This window comes from Typha angustifolia, chromosome 12 (genome assembly GCF_048772165.1).
Source record: "Typha angustifolia cultivar Huaian chromosome 12, ASM4877216v1, whole genome shotgun sequence".
NCBI lineage: Eukaryota > Viridiplantae > Streptophyta > Magnoliopsida > Poales > Typhaceae > Typha > Typha angustifolia.
Window position 1 is genome coordinate 10071712 of NC_133250.1, and position 17212 is coordinate 10088923.

A 17212-nucleotide genomic window follows, 5' to 3' on the forward strand; every position below is an offset into this window, starting at 1 on the left:
CGTTGGAGTCTTGGAGAGATGGTCATTGAGGGGCATAGATGTAAATAGGCTATCTAAATAAATAAGCAGCTCGAGCTCGGTTTGGTATTTAAGTGAATTTTCAATTTAAGCCCTGCATTTCCATATTTTTATGATTTCCCAACAAATTATTAACACTATTTAATTTACAGTTGGCTCTCTCTATAGAACACAAATATAAGTTACATAATTACATTTACCCACCACAATGCTGATTAATTTTGATACCTATCCTTCAAAGGACCACCTCCTAAAAATAATTAAGATCATCGACACTCACAGATCCCTCCGCTTAGCAACGCCCGAGCCCTCTCGCCCTATGCCACCATATCTTCGATAACTGTCTGCACCCTCCCTGCCATGTGGCTTAGTCGGTCGTACAAGATAAAAAGTATCTATGTGGTAGTGTTGGTCTTGTCGTTGATCGTTGTTTTAATATCTTTAAATGTAGAAGGTTTCTCGCACTAATTAAGTATGCCAACATCAAGGACGCCGATCGATGGTATCATGAGCTACTCGTTTGACGATCGAAATCACTCCGAATGGAGTCACCTTGTCCATGACATGGTATCTAACATGAAGATACATACATAATTTATAACTCTATTTATTATTTTAAAACATAAATATTTGGTATTGAAAAGATATGACAAAAGGAATAAACAAAAAACTTCATTATTCAAATTGATAAATTTTAATTTTAAATGTTTGAAATAGTCTAATTTGAATATACTTATTAGAGATAAAAATTTTAGAAAATTAAATAATTTTTCTAATACATATAAAATAATATCAATCAAAGTTATTACGAGAAAAATATAAATTTAAAGATACTAATTAGAGATAAAAATTTTAAAAAATTAAATAAGTTTTCGATACATTGGAAAAATCTGACACTACTATAGCAAGGAGATGAATGAAGACTTAAATAATTACGGTGCAACTTTTTATAAAAATAACAAGGACGAGGACGAGGACGAAGAAGAGACCGTAGGAGTTCTTCCCTCACACCGGGTCACAACTAATAAAGAAAAGTTTTCTTTTCAAAATACTCTATATTCTGTGTATAAATGAGAAACCTGATTTGTTATTTCTCAATACTTTATTAAATAAGAAACAGAGTTATTAAAAAAAAATTAAAAATAAGGCAAAAATAAATCGATCAAATATTGAAATAGGAAAGATTTCCAACAAAAATATAAAATGAAAAGAAGAAGCAACATAAAACATACGCTCGTATTCGTAAGGATAAAGTCTGAAATAAACAGAGGATAAGAATTTATCACTCCCATCACGTCTTATCACGTTGTTTAATTATATGACGTTTTGTAAGCCCCATTTGCTGTTCGGATAGAAGTGGAGTAAAAAATAAACCACTGTCTAAAAGTTGCAACTAAATGGGCTATTAGAATAAAACAAATTATGCAATAAATAGGGTTATTATTTTTACTATTTCACTCAAGTTCTGAGCTGAATTAAAAATGTGATAGATAGGGTTAATCCTACTAAAATAGTATTTTTCTATCAAAAATAAATTAAAATTATTTTTAGTAAGTAAGAAAAGTATTTATTTAATTTAGTTTTTTTTTTCTTCACACTCTTTGTCAATCAAACACCCAACTGTAAATTATAGTGAATTTAGTTTAGTATATATTTTATCCTATCTTTTATCTTTTTCCCGCAAGCGAACCCGCCCTAGTTCCTCTCGCTCTCTCTACCCATGACGGTGGAACGACGACGAAAGCCTCTGATACTCGCGTCGAATCGAGCCATCCTCGAGTCTGTGTTCAATCCCGTCGTCGGCGCCGAGGACGGTGGAGGAGATCACCGCCGGCGGTCTTGGTTTGCATATGACGATTCGCCGCTGCGATTGGCCGCCGGGATGCTCCGGTTCTCCGACGATGGTAGCGGGGGAGGCGACGAGTTTAACGAGATTTCGTCGTTCGTAGGGGTGTCTACCTCTGTTTTGAGGAGGCTAGGGATATTTACCGGATCGCTGGTATGATTTCTCTCTGTGTCTCGTTTTTGTGCGCTTGAAAGCGTCGGTTCTTCAATTCTATTGTGATCTTAGACCTTCTGTTATTGTTCTAGCTTTTGTTTTCATTCTATGAGAAGCTGATAATTGATGTAAGTTATGATGTCAGTCAATTTGTTGGGGTTACACTTCTCTTCAGCAACCAAAATACCCACCATTCTGATCCATCTTAGTAAATATTTTCTCGTCTCTCAAGTACTTTCAGCACAATTTATCAGAAATGATTGAAATCTATCTAAATTTCATGTTCATAAGGCACGATGTGTATGTTGATAGTCCACAATTTTGTTCCCTTCTGTATACGTTCTCCTATGATAATGGCACGTATTTATCCTAACATGAAATTCTATAGAAACAAGTAATTCTTCTTTCTTTTCTTTGGTCAGGGCTGCTATAATAGCACTGAAGTTCTCTCCTTTGTGCTTGAACTGTAGGATGTTCTTTTACTTAGTACTAATTTATTGTCAATTGAAGGTTCAAATCAAGAATCCCAAGAACAATGTTGAGAGGATCGTTAAAGCTGTAGTCCTTGATCGTCTACTTTTGCATGACACGAAGAGAGAAGACCCCGATTTGACAACCTCAACATCACCTTTTACTCGTGTAATGGGTGTATTACCTACTTGCACATATCCAAAACCTGCCCATTTTCCCTTGGATGAGGAGGTTGCTTATGTTAGTCCACTTTTGGCATTTAACCTTGGATTGCATGTGTCATGCATTCCGTTTATTTGTCAGAGTGGAGAAGAATCTTCTGAATATCTAGCTGAAGGCAAAGGCCATGAAGCAGCAATTGATGGAGCAAATGATTTTTCAGCACATGTAGAGCTTGTTCCATGGCTTCAATTGCCTAAATATGCTTCGCATGTACAAGCTTCTTTTGTCAGGATTCCTGAATGTGGTGTGCTTTCATCTCTGAGGGGAAAGTCAACTATTGAAGAACGTGATCATCAAGATTTGATAGATTCAGCTCTCCATCAGTACTTTAGAGTGGATCGGTTTCTGGCAAGAGGTGATGTGTTTTGTGTTCGTAACAATTGGAACTGTCACTCAGACTTGTCTCTCATTTGCAATGAGGAGGACACCAAAAGTCCTTCCTATAACATGATCTATTTCAAGGTAAACTTCTTTATTTTCTTCCTTTAGATAATCAGAAATTTCTTTACTTCTCTGCCTTTAGATGATCAGAGTTTATTAGGAATTTTATATGTATCTGAGTAACTGACTTCGTACAATTGGAACTTCTATGATTTCTTAGATTATTGCTATGGGGCCCTCAGATGAACCCATTCTTCGAATCAATTCTAAAGAAACAGCATTTGTGCTGGCAGGAGGTGTATCTTCTGCAATCCCTCCTTATGATTTTGTTGTCAGTTCTAGAGATCTGACACCCTTGCAAGACGAGACAGTGAAGAGTTTGGCATCTGTCCTTGCACCAACGCTATATCCTCCACATATATCATCAAGGTTCAGGGTTTCTGTTTTCTTATATGGTCCTTCAGGTGACATTCTGTTCACTTTGAAAACAGATTATCTATTTTTTCACTATTGAAAATTATTTTGAGGTAAAGTCGATAATGTATCATATAGGGTGTGGTAAGCGGACTGTTGTTAAATATGTTGCTCGTCATCTTGGGTTGCATGTGGTGGAATATAGCTGTCATGACCTAGTGTCATCCTCAGAGCGAAGACCATCTGATGCACTAGAAAGTATCTTCAAAGAAGTTAGTAGGTACTTCTAGATTTCCTTTTTTTCAGTTTGGAGTATGTTCTAGGATTCTAAACTTCAGGTCACTTTGCAATATCTGTTGATAAATCTGTTATACTTTCAGTTTAAGTGCACTTGCTCTTTTTTTCTTTTTGAAGAAGTTTCAAGGTGGCAAGTTCTGTTACATTGATTTTTACTGGTGATAGCTTGTGTTAAATAATCTTATGCTGAGTAAGTTTCCGTACAGGTATTCACCTTGTATACTGATGCTTCGCCAATTCAATGTCTTGGGGAGTATATCTTCTGCTGAAGGTCCATCTTATTCGGCAGCCATGGCCTCACAAGTTGCATCAGTTATTAGGGAGTTCACAGTAGCACATCCAAAAGATGAGGACGTCCATCTGGCAAACACCGTAGATGGCAGTTTGGTAAGTTGTTTTCCTATCATTCTCCGTACTCACAGTTTGCTGAGACTCTTGTTAGTAGAGGCCCACATTTCTTTTCATCTTTTATCTGTTTGTCGGTACATAATTTACATTCTTATTTTGGTATCCTTTGGTACAGTATCTTGCCGAATCTGGAAGAAGAAGGCACAAAATAATATTAGTTGCAGCTGCAGACAGTTCTGAAGGTCTGCCACTACCAATTAGGCGCTGCTTCACTGATGAGATTAGCATGACTTCCTTAACTGAGGAACAGAGGGCTAATATTATATCACAGTCAATTCATTCTTTTACCAGGATCACTGATGAGGTAGTTTTCCTTGAATTACCAGAATTTTGAGGAAATACATGTGCTGAAATTTAACTTTTCTCTTTTCCTTCATTTTTTTTCTTGCAGAGCATTACTGATGACTTTCTAAAATCTCTTGCCGCTCAAACTTCAGGTTTCAAGCCAAGGGATTTAAATGCTTTGGTCGCTGATGCTGCTGCCTCTTTTGTATGCAGAGTTTTTCCTCAGAAGAATATAATTAAAACCACTGAGTGTGATGATAACAGTTCTACAAGTTCTATGACCATTCAAGATAACAGCAAATTTGATACATTTGGAGTCACGAGGTTAGGAAAGGAAGACCTTTTAAGAGCTTTGGAACGAGTAAAGAAAAGGATTGCTTCTGCACTGGGTACGCCAAATGTAAGCATTTTCATTACCATACCTATATCATTTTCTGCTACTGGTAACAGTTTGTTCATAGAATCTGTATCACTGAATATATTGGACAGATTCTGAGATTCACTTGGTTGTGTAATACTGTACTTAGGTACCCAATGTCAAATGGGAAGATGTTGGTGGACTTGAAGAAGTGAAGAAATCAATTTTGGACACTGTTCAGGTAAAACTAGATCAACAATATGAAGTAAATGGTAAACCAGTCTTGTTTCCATTTGTTCATTGAGGACGCTTGTGTACCTTTATGTGCATTTGATAAAAACTTGGTGGGTAAAGCAACTACAGTATACCACACCCACAATTTCTTTTACTTTAAATTTTTTTTTTAAAAACCATGTTTACTAGAGTGCTCATTGTTCTCTTGATCTGGACTATAACCATATTTTGAGGGATTTATTGGTCTAAACTGCAACCAGGCAAGTAGGTCACAGTAGCCCTAAAGGTTTTATGATAAGTCCCTGTATTATCTGATTTTGTTTCGATTTGGCATTTGGCACTAATTTCTGATGAGTCAATGTCAGATCATAATTTCTTTTCCGGAACTTTTCATCTTTTGCATTGTGCTCTAACCGACTCCCAAGAAAGAACTTGATTGATGGTGATGATGATAATGATGAAGCAATTGGCATTTATTTCTTTTGAAATAAATGCAAAGGCTATGTATTCAAACACAGCATTCTGCATTTTCTGATGGATTTATAGAGAAATGGGTGTCTTTCTTTTGTGCTCATGTCCTAAGGCATCGCCGTGTTTCTTAACTTATAGTTCGCACTCGCTTTTGCTAGGCTGTCTAGTTGAGATGTATGATTTTGTTATCTTTAGTCCTAAGTAGTTTGCCCTCACTAAGATCTGTAATTGGGCGATGTTTCAGTTACCTCTCATCTACAAGCATTTCTTTTCATCTGGAATACGAAAGAGAACGGGTGTTCTGCTTTATGGACCTCCAGGGACAGGGAAGGTTAGTTCACCTTTTCTTTTTGTTTGACCATATTATATCAATTCCAACAAATAAAGCTTCTTACTTGAAGCTTCATTTTGTAAAATTTTTAGACACTTCTTGCAAAAGCTGTGGCAACTGAGTGCTCATTGAATTTTCTGAGTGTAAAAGGACCGGAATTGATCAATATGTATATTGGTGAATCAGAAAAGAATGTTAGAGACATATTCCAGAAGGTACCTAGCTTCGTTAAACCATATTGCTATATAAAATAGTTTAAGTAGAGGGTACTAGTTCTTATCTCCTCTTTCAGGCAAGGTCTGCACGTCCATGTGTGATATTCTTTGATGAGCTTGATTCTTTGGCTCCTGCTCGAGGAGCCTCTGGAGATTCAGGTGGAGTCATGGATAGAGTGGTTTCTCAGGTATGGTCACTCTGCCCTAGGTAAATGACAATCTACACGTTACATATTGTAGATCTAAATTGATTTATAATGACTTCATTTGGTTAATATTTTTTCTTTCTAGATGCTCGCGGAAATTGATGGCTTAAATGAATCCAGTCAGGTTGTTTTCCTGGCCATACAAATGTATAATTTATTTACTAAATTTGAATGAGCCTACTATATGAAGTTATGAACCATGAGCTTTTCACTTTCTCCTTTCCAGCCAAATTTTGTTTCGCTGTGTTTGACTTCTTGACTTTTATCTCATCTCCAGGATCTATTTGTGATAGGGGCAACCAATAGGCCTGACCTCATTGATCCGGCGCTTCTCCGCCCAGGCCGATTTGATAAGCTTCTTTTTGTTGGAGTAAACTCTGATGCATCCTACAGGGAGAGGTTAGTACCTTAGTTTTGTTGTTATTATTGTTGATATATTAGGTCATATATATGATTTTCACCTTACAATGACAGGGTTCTTAAAGCACTCACACGTAAATTTAAGCTCCATGAAAATGTTTCGCTACTCTCAGTAGCAAAACGGTGTCCTCCGAATTTCACTGGTGCAGATATGTATGCACTATGTGCAGATGCTTGGTTTTATGCTGCAAAGCGTAAGGTATCACTGTTATTTCATGTGAAAGTAGCCAGCAATATGTCTTTCAACTTAATGTTGTTTCATCAATTCTTAATATCAGCACAGTTGATCATGACCATCCAACTCTTCGCACCTTTAATATATCTTTCCCAGCTCCAATATATGATCAATTTGAGGAACACTTTTGGCATGTAGGGGTATGCTTAAGGAGCATTCCGTCTGGTATATAATGGACAATGGATTTGTGACTATAATTATTTATAGACCTTTAGAGATGTTCTTTTCTTCCCAGTAGAAAATGATCACATTGGTTGTTTTTCTTGGTTTATTTGTGCCCTAGAGCAGATATATGCTTTTACACAAGATTCATATCTCCATTTGTTTTTCTGGACTTTAAAGTATATAAGAATTTCTACAATATATTATTCAGTTGTATAACCTTTATTGCGTGTAATATTGTTAGCCAACCCCAAATAGTTGGGAGTTGGGACTGGATGCTTAGTTGTTGATGCACGTAATATTCCACTCCACTGCTGTAGCTTATGCATATTATGCACCAAATGTATATAAGCTATTGTTGTTTTAAGTGAAACTATAGTATTTTTGCAGCATCCCTCATCTAGCTTATCTTCCTCCCCAGCCACTGATTTATATTTTACCATCAAGAACGATCATGATAGTTGGCTCTGCTAATAGTCATCATCTGTATGACTTATTGGTTAACAAGTCAATTGAGTTGGTTTGATCACTAGGATGTCTTGATTACGGATTGTTGTATAATTTCTTATAATTGCTCTCATCTCGTGCAGGTGTCAAATCATTCTCCAGATACTTCAAATGTTGAAGATAAAACTGATTCAGTCATTGTTGAATTTGATGACTTTGTCAAAGTAAGCATTAGCACAATTTTTTTTTTCTCCCGGAGCTATTTGATTCCTGAATGATTTTGGTATCTTCTGCCTAATAGTAGGCTGTCCGCTTTTAATGATCGAAATGTCTTTCACTGCTGCGCAGGTTTTAGGAGAAATTTCACCATCTCTGTCTTTGGCCGAACTGGAAAAATATGAACGGCTAAGGGAAAAGATTGAAGGGCCTGCCAGATGAGCCAAAACACATTGTTCAGAATTCATATCTATGTATATCTATCACCTATCCTTATTTTGTTGTTTATTTTAGGTCTCATGTCTGTGACTTTTAGTAGAACACCCAATACAAATGGTATGTGATTTTCCCGGTCATGGGTATAGTTAGTATCAAGAATGTAGAATTATTAGGCAGCTCAGGTAGTTTCCACTTTCCAAGCTACACTTCACTGGAAAGCCTTGTAGATCATATACATTACAAAATTCTTTCTTTATGTTAGCCAGTTATTTTGCTCTCTTAGTTCACTAGGCATATTTTATATGCATCTAGTCCATAGGATGTCAGTGGAAGTTATAATTTGGTTCATTTGAACAATTTATATCTGCTGTTCGAGTTGCCTTTCATCACATCTTTGTCCCTTAATCAACTGCAATCTAAACTACATTCTATTGCAACTTATTAATTACATATGCGGGTTACTTTCTGCCTTCCAACTAATTTTTTTCAATGGTTGAAAACCTACAGCTCATTCTGCAAGTGGGAGTCTGACCCTTTGCAAGACCAATCAGCTAGTGAAAGGAAGCTACAGGAAGGCGCAAATTCAACATTTTTTTTTTCTGTTGTTGTTGATGTTGCTGCATATTTGTTGTCTCAATTCATTTCCCACCTCGCTGCATGCTGTGTTCATAGATGTATAATAAGAGCCGAAAGGAAATAAAAAGAAAATAGTAAATTATAGTTTACTCCCCATGTTCTGAACCAATTTTAACTTATTCATTTACTTAAACCTTCCAGTGGTTCATTTGCCGATGTAAAAGACAATTATTCATTAGGATTATAGTCCAATCTACTGGTTGTAATTTGGTGTGGGTCACTCGAAAGAGGAGGAAGTTAAAATTGGCCCATAGCATTGTGAGGTACATTTTAATTTTCCCTAAATTGATTGTACTGATCATTATACTGAGCCCATTTTTTGGCCTACATTATGTAATAAATTGATTGATAAAACCATTGGAATGTGAGTCATAACTTACAGTTTTTGTTTAGAATTTTTCATTCTATACCTTACCATTTTTGTAGTTTACACTCGTGTCTTTAATAGTTTTAATTCCAACCCTTTATTTTCTTACTAAATTACAATTTTGTGTGTTCTTTTTTTGCTTTTTGTTTTCAAAATATAGTGACAAATGTTAAGATTATTTTTGAAAAAATGATAAAAATAAAGGTCGCTGTGTGATTCAATGAAATAAGGGTAAATTAAAAATAACGAACATACGAGGAATGGAATAATAAATGTAAAAGTAATTTACACTCTTGTGGTTATGCCAAACTTAGAGTGCCTTCTTTTGTTTTAATGTAGAGCGGTTAACTTTAATATAAAAACGTTAACGCTTTTTATTTTGCAACAATTAAATAATAATATATATTTTTTTGAGATTTTCTTTTGTTTTTTTCAATCTTATACTCTTTTTTTCATCTAAATCTTTTCTACTTTTATTTTTTATATTAATTTTTTTTTAAAAGGAGATGATAAAAATGACAAAATAATCAAAAGCTTAAAAGTTTTAACAGAAAATTAACTTTACCATTAATTTAAATGAAAAAGTTAACTGTTTACAACGGGGTTTAAACTTTACATATGGAAGTTTGAGGAAACACTTTTAAAACTTTGATCTAACTATAATAAATAAAATATATTTTCCTAGAAAATAAAAATCAAGACAGTAAATATTTTCTAACAATATCAGTTAGTTTAATTATCTCTAGTAAAGATAATTTTCTTTTCATCTCTTGAACTATTATTCTTTTCTATCAATAGCTCGAAGACTTACATAATGATATTTTAGTTTATTTTTGGTACATAATGACTCCCGTAATAAAATGAGTCAAGTGAGATATTTTTAATAGTTCAGATGGTCATAATGTACCGGCTTGTTTTTTTCAAAAAGTGACAGTAGAAAAGGGTTATAGTTCAAAAGAGTAACATAGAAATTATCTATTTGTAGTACTATATTGAACTTTCTTGGAAAGAATATTTGTTTGACAAATATTTCTAGTGAGAACCAAGAGCATCATATCAAGCAAGAAATCTTTGGTATAACCAACCAAACTAGTCTATAAATACAAATAGAAATCGTCAAAATGGTCACTTTGCCATATGATTTGGACTGGAAATAACTCCAAAGTTGGCCTAAAATATTGACTCCAGGAACCAACCTCCTTTAGGTCTCAATCATGCCCTCCAAATCAACCATTGCAAGTTAAAATCCAAAGATTCTAAACGACTTGTGATTGTCACCATCATCTCCTTGCCATGCTTTTCTATGTCGATCATGGAGGATAAGGATCAAGAATAATCCAAGTTCAAATTGGGGCAAAAAAAATAATGAAATTTTACGTTCTTGAAAGGATTTAAATTCCTTGATCAATAGATTTTTCAGACTAACAAATTCAGGTAATAACTTCCAATTTTCTTGGTTTTTTTTTAATAATTTTCTTTTTTAACATGCCATCAATCCTCTTATATTTTTGATAGACTGAAGAAGACATTTTAAATGCCAAAGTTCATGATTTGAACTCCGAAACTCACTAATTTCTCTGTACATCAATTCAAATTCGATATTTAGAAGATTCTGCAACCTTAAAAATGAGCCTCTCTCTTTCTCTTTCTCTTTCTCTTTCTCTCTTCAATATTTAGAAGGAGAGTCATCTAAATCTTTACAAATGATAAGAGTACAAACACAAAACGATCTATGATAATATGAACAAAGAAGTCGCAGATGCGAGTCATGTTGACTGCGATATAGCACTAACCACTCGCCTGAAGTGCTCCACATTGCAAGGAATTCTAAGAGGCCCTTCTTGCTCATATCCAAACTCCCCAGCAGCCATTTCTAGCAACTCTACAATGCATGGTTCGTTTAAGAACCTCAAGCTCACTATAAACCTCTCCACCGCCTCGTCGTCGCAGCCGACGATCACCGGGACGCAACCTTTCGGAACTTGGGTTTTGTCCGAGCTAGCAATCAAGTGTTCATGCATCTCAGAATCCTTCTTCTCCTTCCTCTTCCAGCCCATTCTTGCGTACTCTTGATCACCAGCTGGGATCACTGTGTTTTTATGCAGAGAGAATTGCTTTGCTCGTATATCTATATATCTATGAGCTTGCACTAGCTAGTAGTACAATTCTGATGAAGAAGGCAAAGATGAGAGTCTTAAGGGAGAGAGAGATAGAGAGAGATATAGATATATATATATAGGCAGACATGAAATATAGTAGTAATAATTTGGTGGTGAGGTGGATGGTCAATCTTTTGACCTAGCTAATATGACATGAGATATCACCATGTATCCTTGAACTGACCTTTTGGTCCAAACCGTGGAAAAAAAAAAAGGGGGTTATTAATTATTTTGTAGGTTTTTTCTTTCATGTGAGTGGTTTATTTGTGATATAATATATATATATATATATTGATTTAGTATATAAAACTAAGTGCGTATATTTTCTTATAGTCAATACATAGTTTCCGCACACAGTTTATATATACTGTGTATACACTGAAGTAGTCTATTACTATAAACTAACTAATCAAATATAATTTAAACGATATTAATTTGTATGCGAATTTCTAAATAATAGTAGTCTTTTGTTTTTTAACCAAACCCTTCAAACCAAAGATAAAAATAAACTCGTTCTAGTTTCTTAATTTTATGCGTTCCGTTCAATTAAGAGTATTTATTAAAAATACTAACTCTTTAACTTATGGTAATTAACTTTAATCTATAACTAGGGGTTGAAGTAGCCTTAATTATTACATGATCTTGATATTTTGTGGACCAATGTAGAGATGTGGTCACAAAATTTATGTCATGTACTTAATTTGTGTGGGTCACATTGGAACTACAAGGTAGAGAAACATTGAATGGAAGCCAAAAACGTTGACTAGACTTGAGAAAAAAGAATGAAATGTTCAAGGTTACCAATATTTGACCTCCAAAACTTGGTCATTAGAACAAGTGCATGCATCTTCATGGCACTTTCACTTAATACTAATATATTCCTCTCCTCTTGGTCTCGTATTTTTAAGGAGAAATTAAAATGTTTTAAATAACACTATCATTTAGTGATTTTATGATTAACACTAGATCTAGTTTAAAAGATACTTGTTACTCGATTGATTACTTTTTTTTAATAAGTATATTATGAAGTTATAAAATTACTCTTTAGAGTTTATAACTGAAAATACCTTCGAGAAAAGAAAATTCTTACTCATGTTTATATACTATTATATATGTTAGAGATTGGTTTATTAGTCTAAGTTAATTACGAGTGTGATATTAATTACATTATCTGAAAATTACCCTTTGTTTAATCTCTAAGAATCAATTATATGAGAGAAATATAATCTTAAACCTTCATATCCAATCTTATTGCGAAGGTATATACTTCTCAATGAGATATTGTTAGCAATGATCAATAATAATATTTGTCTTCTAACAATTATTAGCATGCATACAAAAAAAAGAGAGTTAATAAAACAAATGTTTTTTTTTCTTAAAAAAATATTAATTAGTTAAGAATGATGGGAATAATTTAGGTCAAAGAACTAAATCTATCAATTATATTTGATGCCTCTATTGGTGTCCAAAACTTAGGTTGGTTGCTTGCCCTTTTCTAATTATGACGTTATAACTATGTGAGAGAAGAGACAATTAAAGTCTATTTCTTTCATAGATACATTATAAATCTTTAGGACCCATCTAGATTAGATTATTAGAAGATCCAATTAATCACCTCCTTGTCATTCATCCCCTTTGCTCTCTCTCTCTCACTGTGGCTTGATAAACAACTAAGATCTTGAAGAAAATTTCCTTTTCTTTTTGGCTCCTGTTGTACAATAGTTTGTGTCGCTGTTTCTCTATCCACCTTAATTAATTTTGGATTAAGGGACTAAAAATATATCCTCTATTTTTTTTTGGCCCTTTCGGCTACTAAGTATAAATCATCACACAAAGTGATCAAAACATCTAAAACAATTTATAGGATTGCTCGCTGATCTTGATGTTACAACTCACGAGAACAAATAATTAGGCACTAGTCATTATAAGATTGACGTAAAAGTTTAAGCAGTTAGATAATAGACATACAATATACATCACAAAACTTCACGTGCAGCTGCTACACTACATAAAAATAAATAATAGAACAGAAAGGATAATTTATGTAAGAGCCGAGAAAGTTTGAATTATTGCCTCGAGAAGAATTAGCTCTGATACTATATTAGATAATTATTTGATTGAAAATTATTATAAAGAAGTAAGTATCATTTTGCTTAAGAATTACTCAATGTAATCTCCTCTCCTGAGATTCTTTGAAGTCTTAATCTTAGTTATCCTTTTCATCAACCAACCCTATCAAATAGGTGGGTGCCCAAATCATCAAATCATTTTATGCGATCAAATTCATCATCAAGTAAAATGCTAATTTAATAAATCACTTTCATGCAACCCAATCATGGAAGCTAACTTACAAAACCATTCATTAATATTACCCCACACTATTATTATTATTATTATTGTTATTATTCGAACCTATCTCACCAAGAAGTATGAGATTACAAAAAATAAAATAATAATAAAATAAACAAGAAGTGTGAGATGTCCATTAACTTGTTCTTTGTTTCTTCTTATACCAACTAATTTAGTTTTAAATGTTTAGTAGGAAAGCAAAAGCAAATTAATTTAAAAAAATAGTTAAATTAGATGTTTGAGAGGAGGGTACACCCGTGATCCGGATTGTACTTCATTCCTTGGATAAAATTGGGTCTTATTTACATCTAAAAAATGATCAATTTTAAATTAAGACTAAATTAATTCAATTTTTTAGTTCAAGAGGGGGGGATAGATAATACTAAGGAATATAGATTATGGAATGTATGTATAATTTAGACTTTATTTAATGCACTTAATTGTATGTCATAAATGGACATATATTATAAGTTGTCTCAATTTTAAGCCCATTAACAATTATATCACTAGCAAAGTATGGTATCATCCTAAGTGCATCTATGAAATTCTTCTATTAATTGTCAATTAAAATCCTCCAATTTAATTTCACCACTAATCCTCTCGTCCAAACTAAGTTATAATTATTAGTCTATTATTAACTCAAATATTAAAAATAAAAAACTTAACTAACCCCATATAAATATAGCTTAATGTAACGATGATGATAGAGTAGTTTAACTAACAAGAAATTTCGACATCGAAATGAATCATCGCCGGTTTTGGATGAAGAAAGAAGAAAAATCTAACGGTTACAAGTTAGCATCAACCTGAAGTGAAATAAGAAAATTAAAATTAGATTAAATTAACGGGGGTTAATTAAACTATAATTTGTTGTAGCCACATTTTCAGATGCATGTTTATCCTTATAATCTAAGAAATCACTATCATGCAACCCAATCATGGAAGCTAACTTACAAAACCATTCAATTATTATAATTGTTATTATTCAAACCTATCTCAGCAAACAAAAAGTAATTTTGATTTTATATCAACTTATTTTAAATGCTTGGTGGGAAAGAGAAAACAAAATTAATTTTAAAAATTAGTTAAATTAGATGTCAGAGAGGAAGGTACATCTGTGATCCGGATCGTACGATTAAGGGATCATCATTCATTAAATTAAAAATTAATCTAGTTTATTTTAAAATTTAAATATAAAATTAAGTGTATTTCATCTTCTAGCAGTTTTAGTCGTGACAAAATAATTTAGGGGTAGTTTGATATTAAAATAAACTCCTTATTTATATTTAAAAATGATAGTTATTCGAGTTTTTTTATCCATAAACTCATATATATTTATATATATATATATATATATATAATATAATAAAATAAATTCTTAGAAAGCTTTAGGCGTGATAGAGGTCAGAGGTGGAATTAGATGGAAAGAGAGAGAGAGAGAGAGAGAGAGCTTCTAGAAGGTTAACGGCGTCGCCGGAGATTGAGACCGCGGCATAAGACCATGAAACAAACCAGGCCGAGGGACCCGCATGCAAGTACCAGTAGAGATACGACCATCCTGTGGGTCCCGCAGATACAGCAGCGGTGGGTGCGGTCGGCGTAAGATTCCGAGTAGGCCAGTCGGTGCTTTCCAGCGACAGATACCGTTATGTCAGTTGTCCAATAATGCCCTCATTATTTTTATTTTTATTTTAACAAAAATTTACGTACGCTTAGCGTGCGTGTCTCTTTAATTGGTGCATAAATCTTAAACATGAATTAAAAGTATATATATATATATATATATATATATTTAAATTAATTAGAAGGACAGGGAGGTTTTAGTGGGCATACTGTAAATATAGAATCTAGAAGGATATTCAAGCAAATAAGAATCTTTCGAGGGGGGTACATTTAAAAAATAAATAAATAAATAAAAGTTTGCATATTAAATTGCAAAATTCCCAAAAGGGATTACTTCCCCCAAGGGCAGTGGATGGTAAATATGGTGAATGATACGGTGAATTAAAGTAAGAAGGGCAATTTTGTCCAATAAGAAGATAGTTTCCATGATTCCTTTCTCTGCTACTCTTTGTCGGAGTTCCTGCGATAAGATGTGAGATGTAACGAAAAGAGAATTTGGACCCACGCGCCGTCTTCTTTTCTTTTCGTTATTTTATACTTCTCCTTTTTGGGCTTCACGGATGCCGTACAGGGGTTGATGAGGAAACGGACGACGGATATCAGATGATATGAGTTGAATTTCTCGTGACTAAACGTATATAGTTACCATTAAATCACCCAATTCTAAGAATTACCGATATTATTAATAAATAAGAGAATTAATGTGTTGATGGTATAACTTAAGCCGATATATTCTACCCACTCGCTCGCACTCTCTCGCGTTCTAACTCGCGTTCTAACTCTTCTCTCTCTCTCTCTCTCCCTCCTATAACACGAATTCTTCTCCTCCTCCACCAAAACCTAACTCTAAGAGAGGAGGACGATGAAGAAGCTAATGAGGCGGCTCTCGAGGGTGGCGGACTCGTCCGAGTGCCGCCAGCTACGGAAGGGGGTGGAGGAGACGGTCGGCGGTGGAGGGAGGAGGTGGAGGGTGCCGGAGGGGCACGTGCCAGTGTACGTGGGAGAGGAGATGGAGCTGTTCGCCGTCCGAGCGGAGCTCCTCGGCCGGCCGCCGTTGGCCGAGCTCCTCCGGAGATCCGCCCAGGAGTACGGGTACGAGCAGCGCGGGGTCCTCCGGATCCCGTGCTCCGTGCCACTCTTCCGCCGCGTTCTCCAATCCCTCTCCGGTCGCACCGCCGCCGATTTCGCCGTCGAGGAGGTGCTCGGATCTGACGGGATCCGCTACTCGTAGGGTTTGCTTTAGCCTTTAGGCTTCTTCTTCTCTCTCTTTTCTCTCTTACGCTTTTTTCCCATTTTACCCTTCTTGGTTTGGTGTAAATAGGGTCAGGTAACGTCGGGTGGTAAGGGTAGTATGGGGTTTTCATAAATCTTTCCCTGTGTTTCCAGTAAATATACATGTACTTAGAGTTAATTGCAAAATTAAGTCAACTATTCTTAATTATCCCTATATTTATTTGTTTTCGTGGAACATGATTAATGAACCTTTTATTTGTTTACGAATGCGATCGATTATTTGGACGACGCGCTCAAATAGTCTTATCGGGTTATGAGCCAACAGAGGAGCAAGATCCGAATGTGCTTCTCTGGGTTGCATATATTGGGCCGGACTCGGTGCGTGGTGGGCTTCGACTCGACAATCGGGTTCCAAGCCCCAGAAAAGCCAACATCTTGGAGCATTTTTTTCTAGTCGCACACAATTCAAACACAAGTCTACTATGATAACTCAGCCAGCAGCGTGATATATTATATACTTGAAGGAATGTTTCATGTTTGAGAAGGAGAGGTTTTGAAGGTTTCGTAAGAAGATGGTGAAATACGCCTGTTCTTCTTCTTATTGGAGAGGCAATTGAAGTGTGGAATAAATGACAGAAAGAGATGCAGGGATGGAGTTATGTTGAAAAAGTTGGACGTGGAGAAGTTAGCATGGACTTTAAGTGCAGATTAAAGACTAAGAGAAGGGTATTTATTGTCTTCTTTACTGTTTGTGACTTGTGAGGGTCGCCAGATGGTAAAGACAAAAGAGAAGGAAGTGTTGATTGGCATGAGTGGAAAACTTATTACTAGGACTC

General features: G+C 34.9%; 2 protein-coding genes across 2 annotated transcripts; both read left to right on the top strand.

The window, feature by feature from the left end:
* The first annotated feature begins 1692 nt into the window (after positions 1-1692).
* Positions 1693-8739, top strand: LOC140772202 (peroxisomal ATPase PEX6). The gene is made up of 17 exons (XM_073114144.1): positions 1693-2017; positions 2528-3172; positions 3312-3555; positions 3644-3785; positions 4009-4189; positions 4326-4514; positions 4602-4895; positions 5023-5094; positions 5803-5889; positions 5982-6104; positions 6182-6292; positions 6396-6434; positions 6588-6709; positions 6785-6929; positions 7718-7798; positions 7923-8044; positions 8517-8739. Exons 1-16 carry the CDS (start codon positions 1739-1741, stop codon positions 8010-8012), a joined length of 2844 nt encoding a protein of 947 aa, XP_072970245.1. The 5' UTR covers positions 1693-1738; the 3' UTR covers positions 8013-8044; positions 8517-8739.
* Positions 8740-15910: 7171 nt separating this feature from the next.
* LOC140772380 (auxin-responsive protein SAUR71-like) lies at positions 15911-16584 on the top strand. The gene has a single exon (XM_073114431.1). It carries the CDS (start codon positions 16006-16008, stop codon positions 16372-16374), a length of 369 nt encoding a protein of 122 aa, XP_072970532.1. The 5' UTR covers positions 15911-16005; the 3' UTR covers positions 16375-16584.
* The last annotated feature ends 628 nt before the right edge of the window (positions 16585-17212 follow it).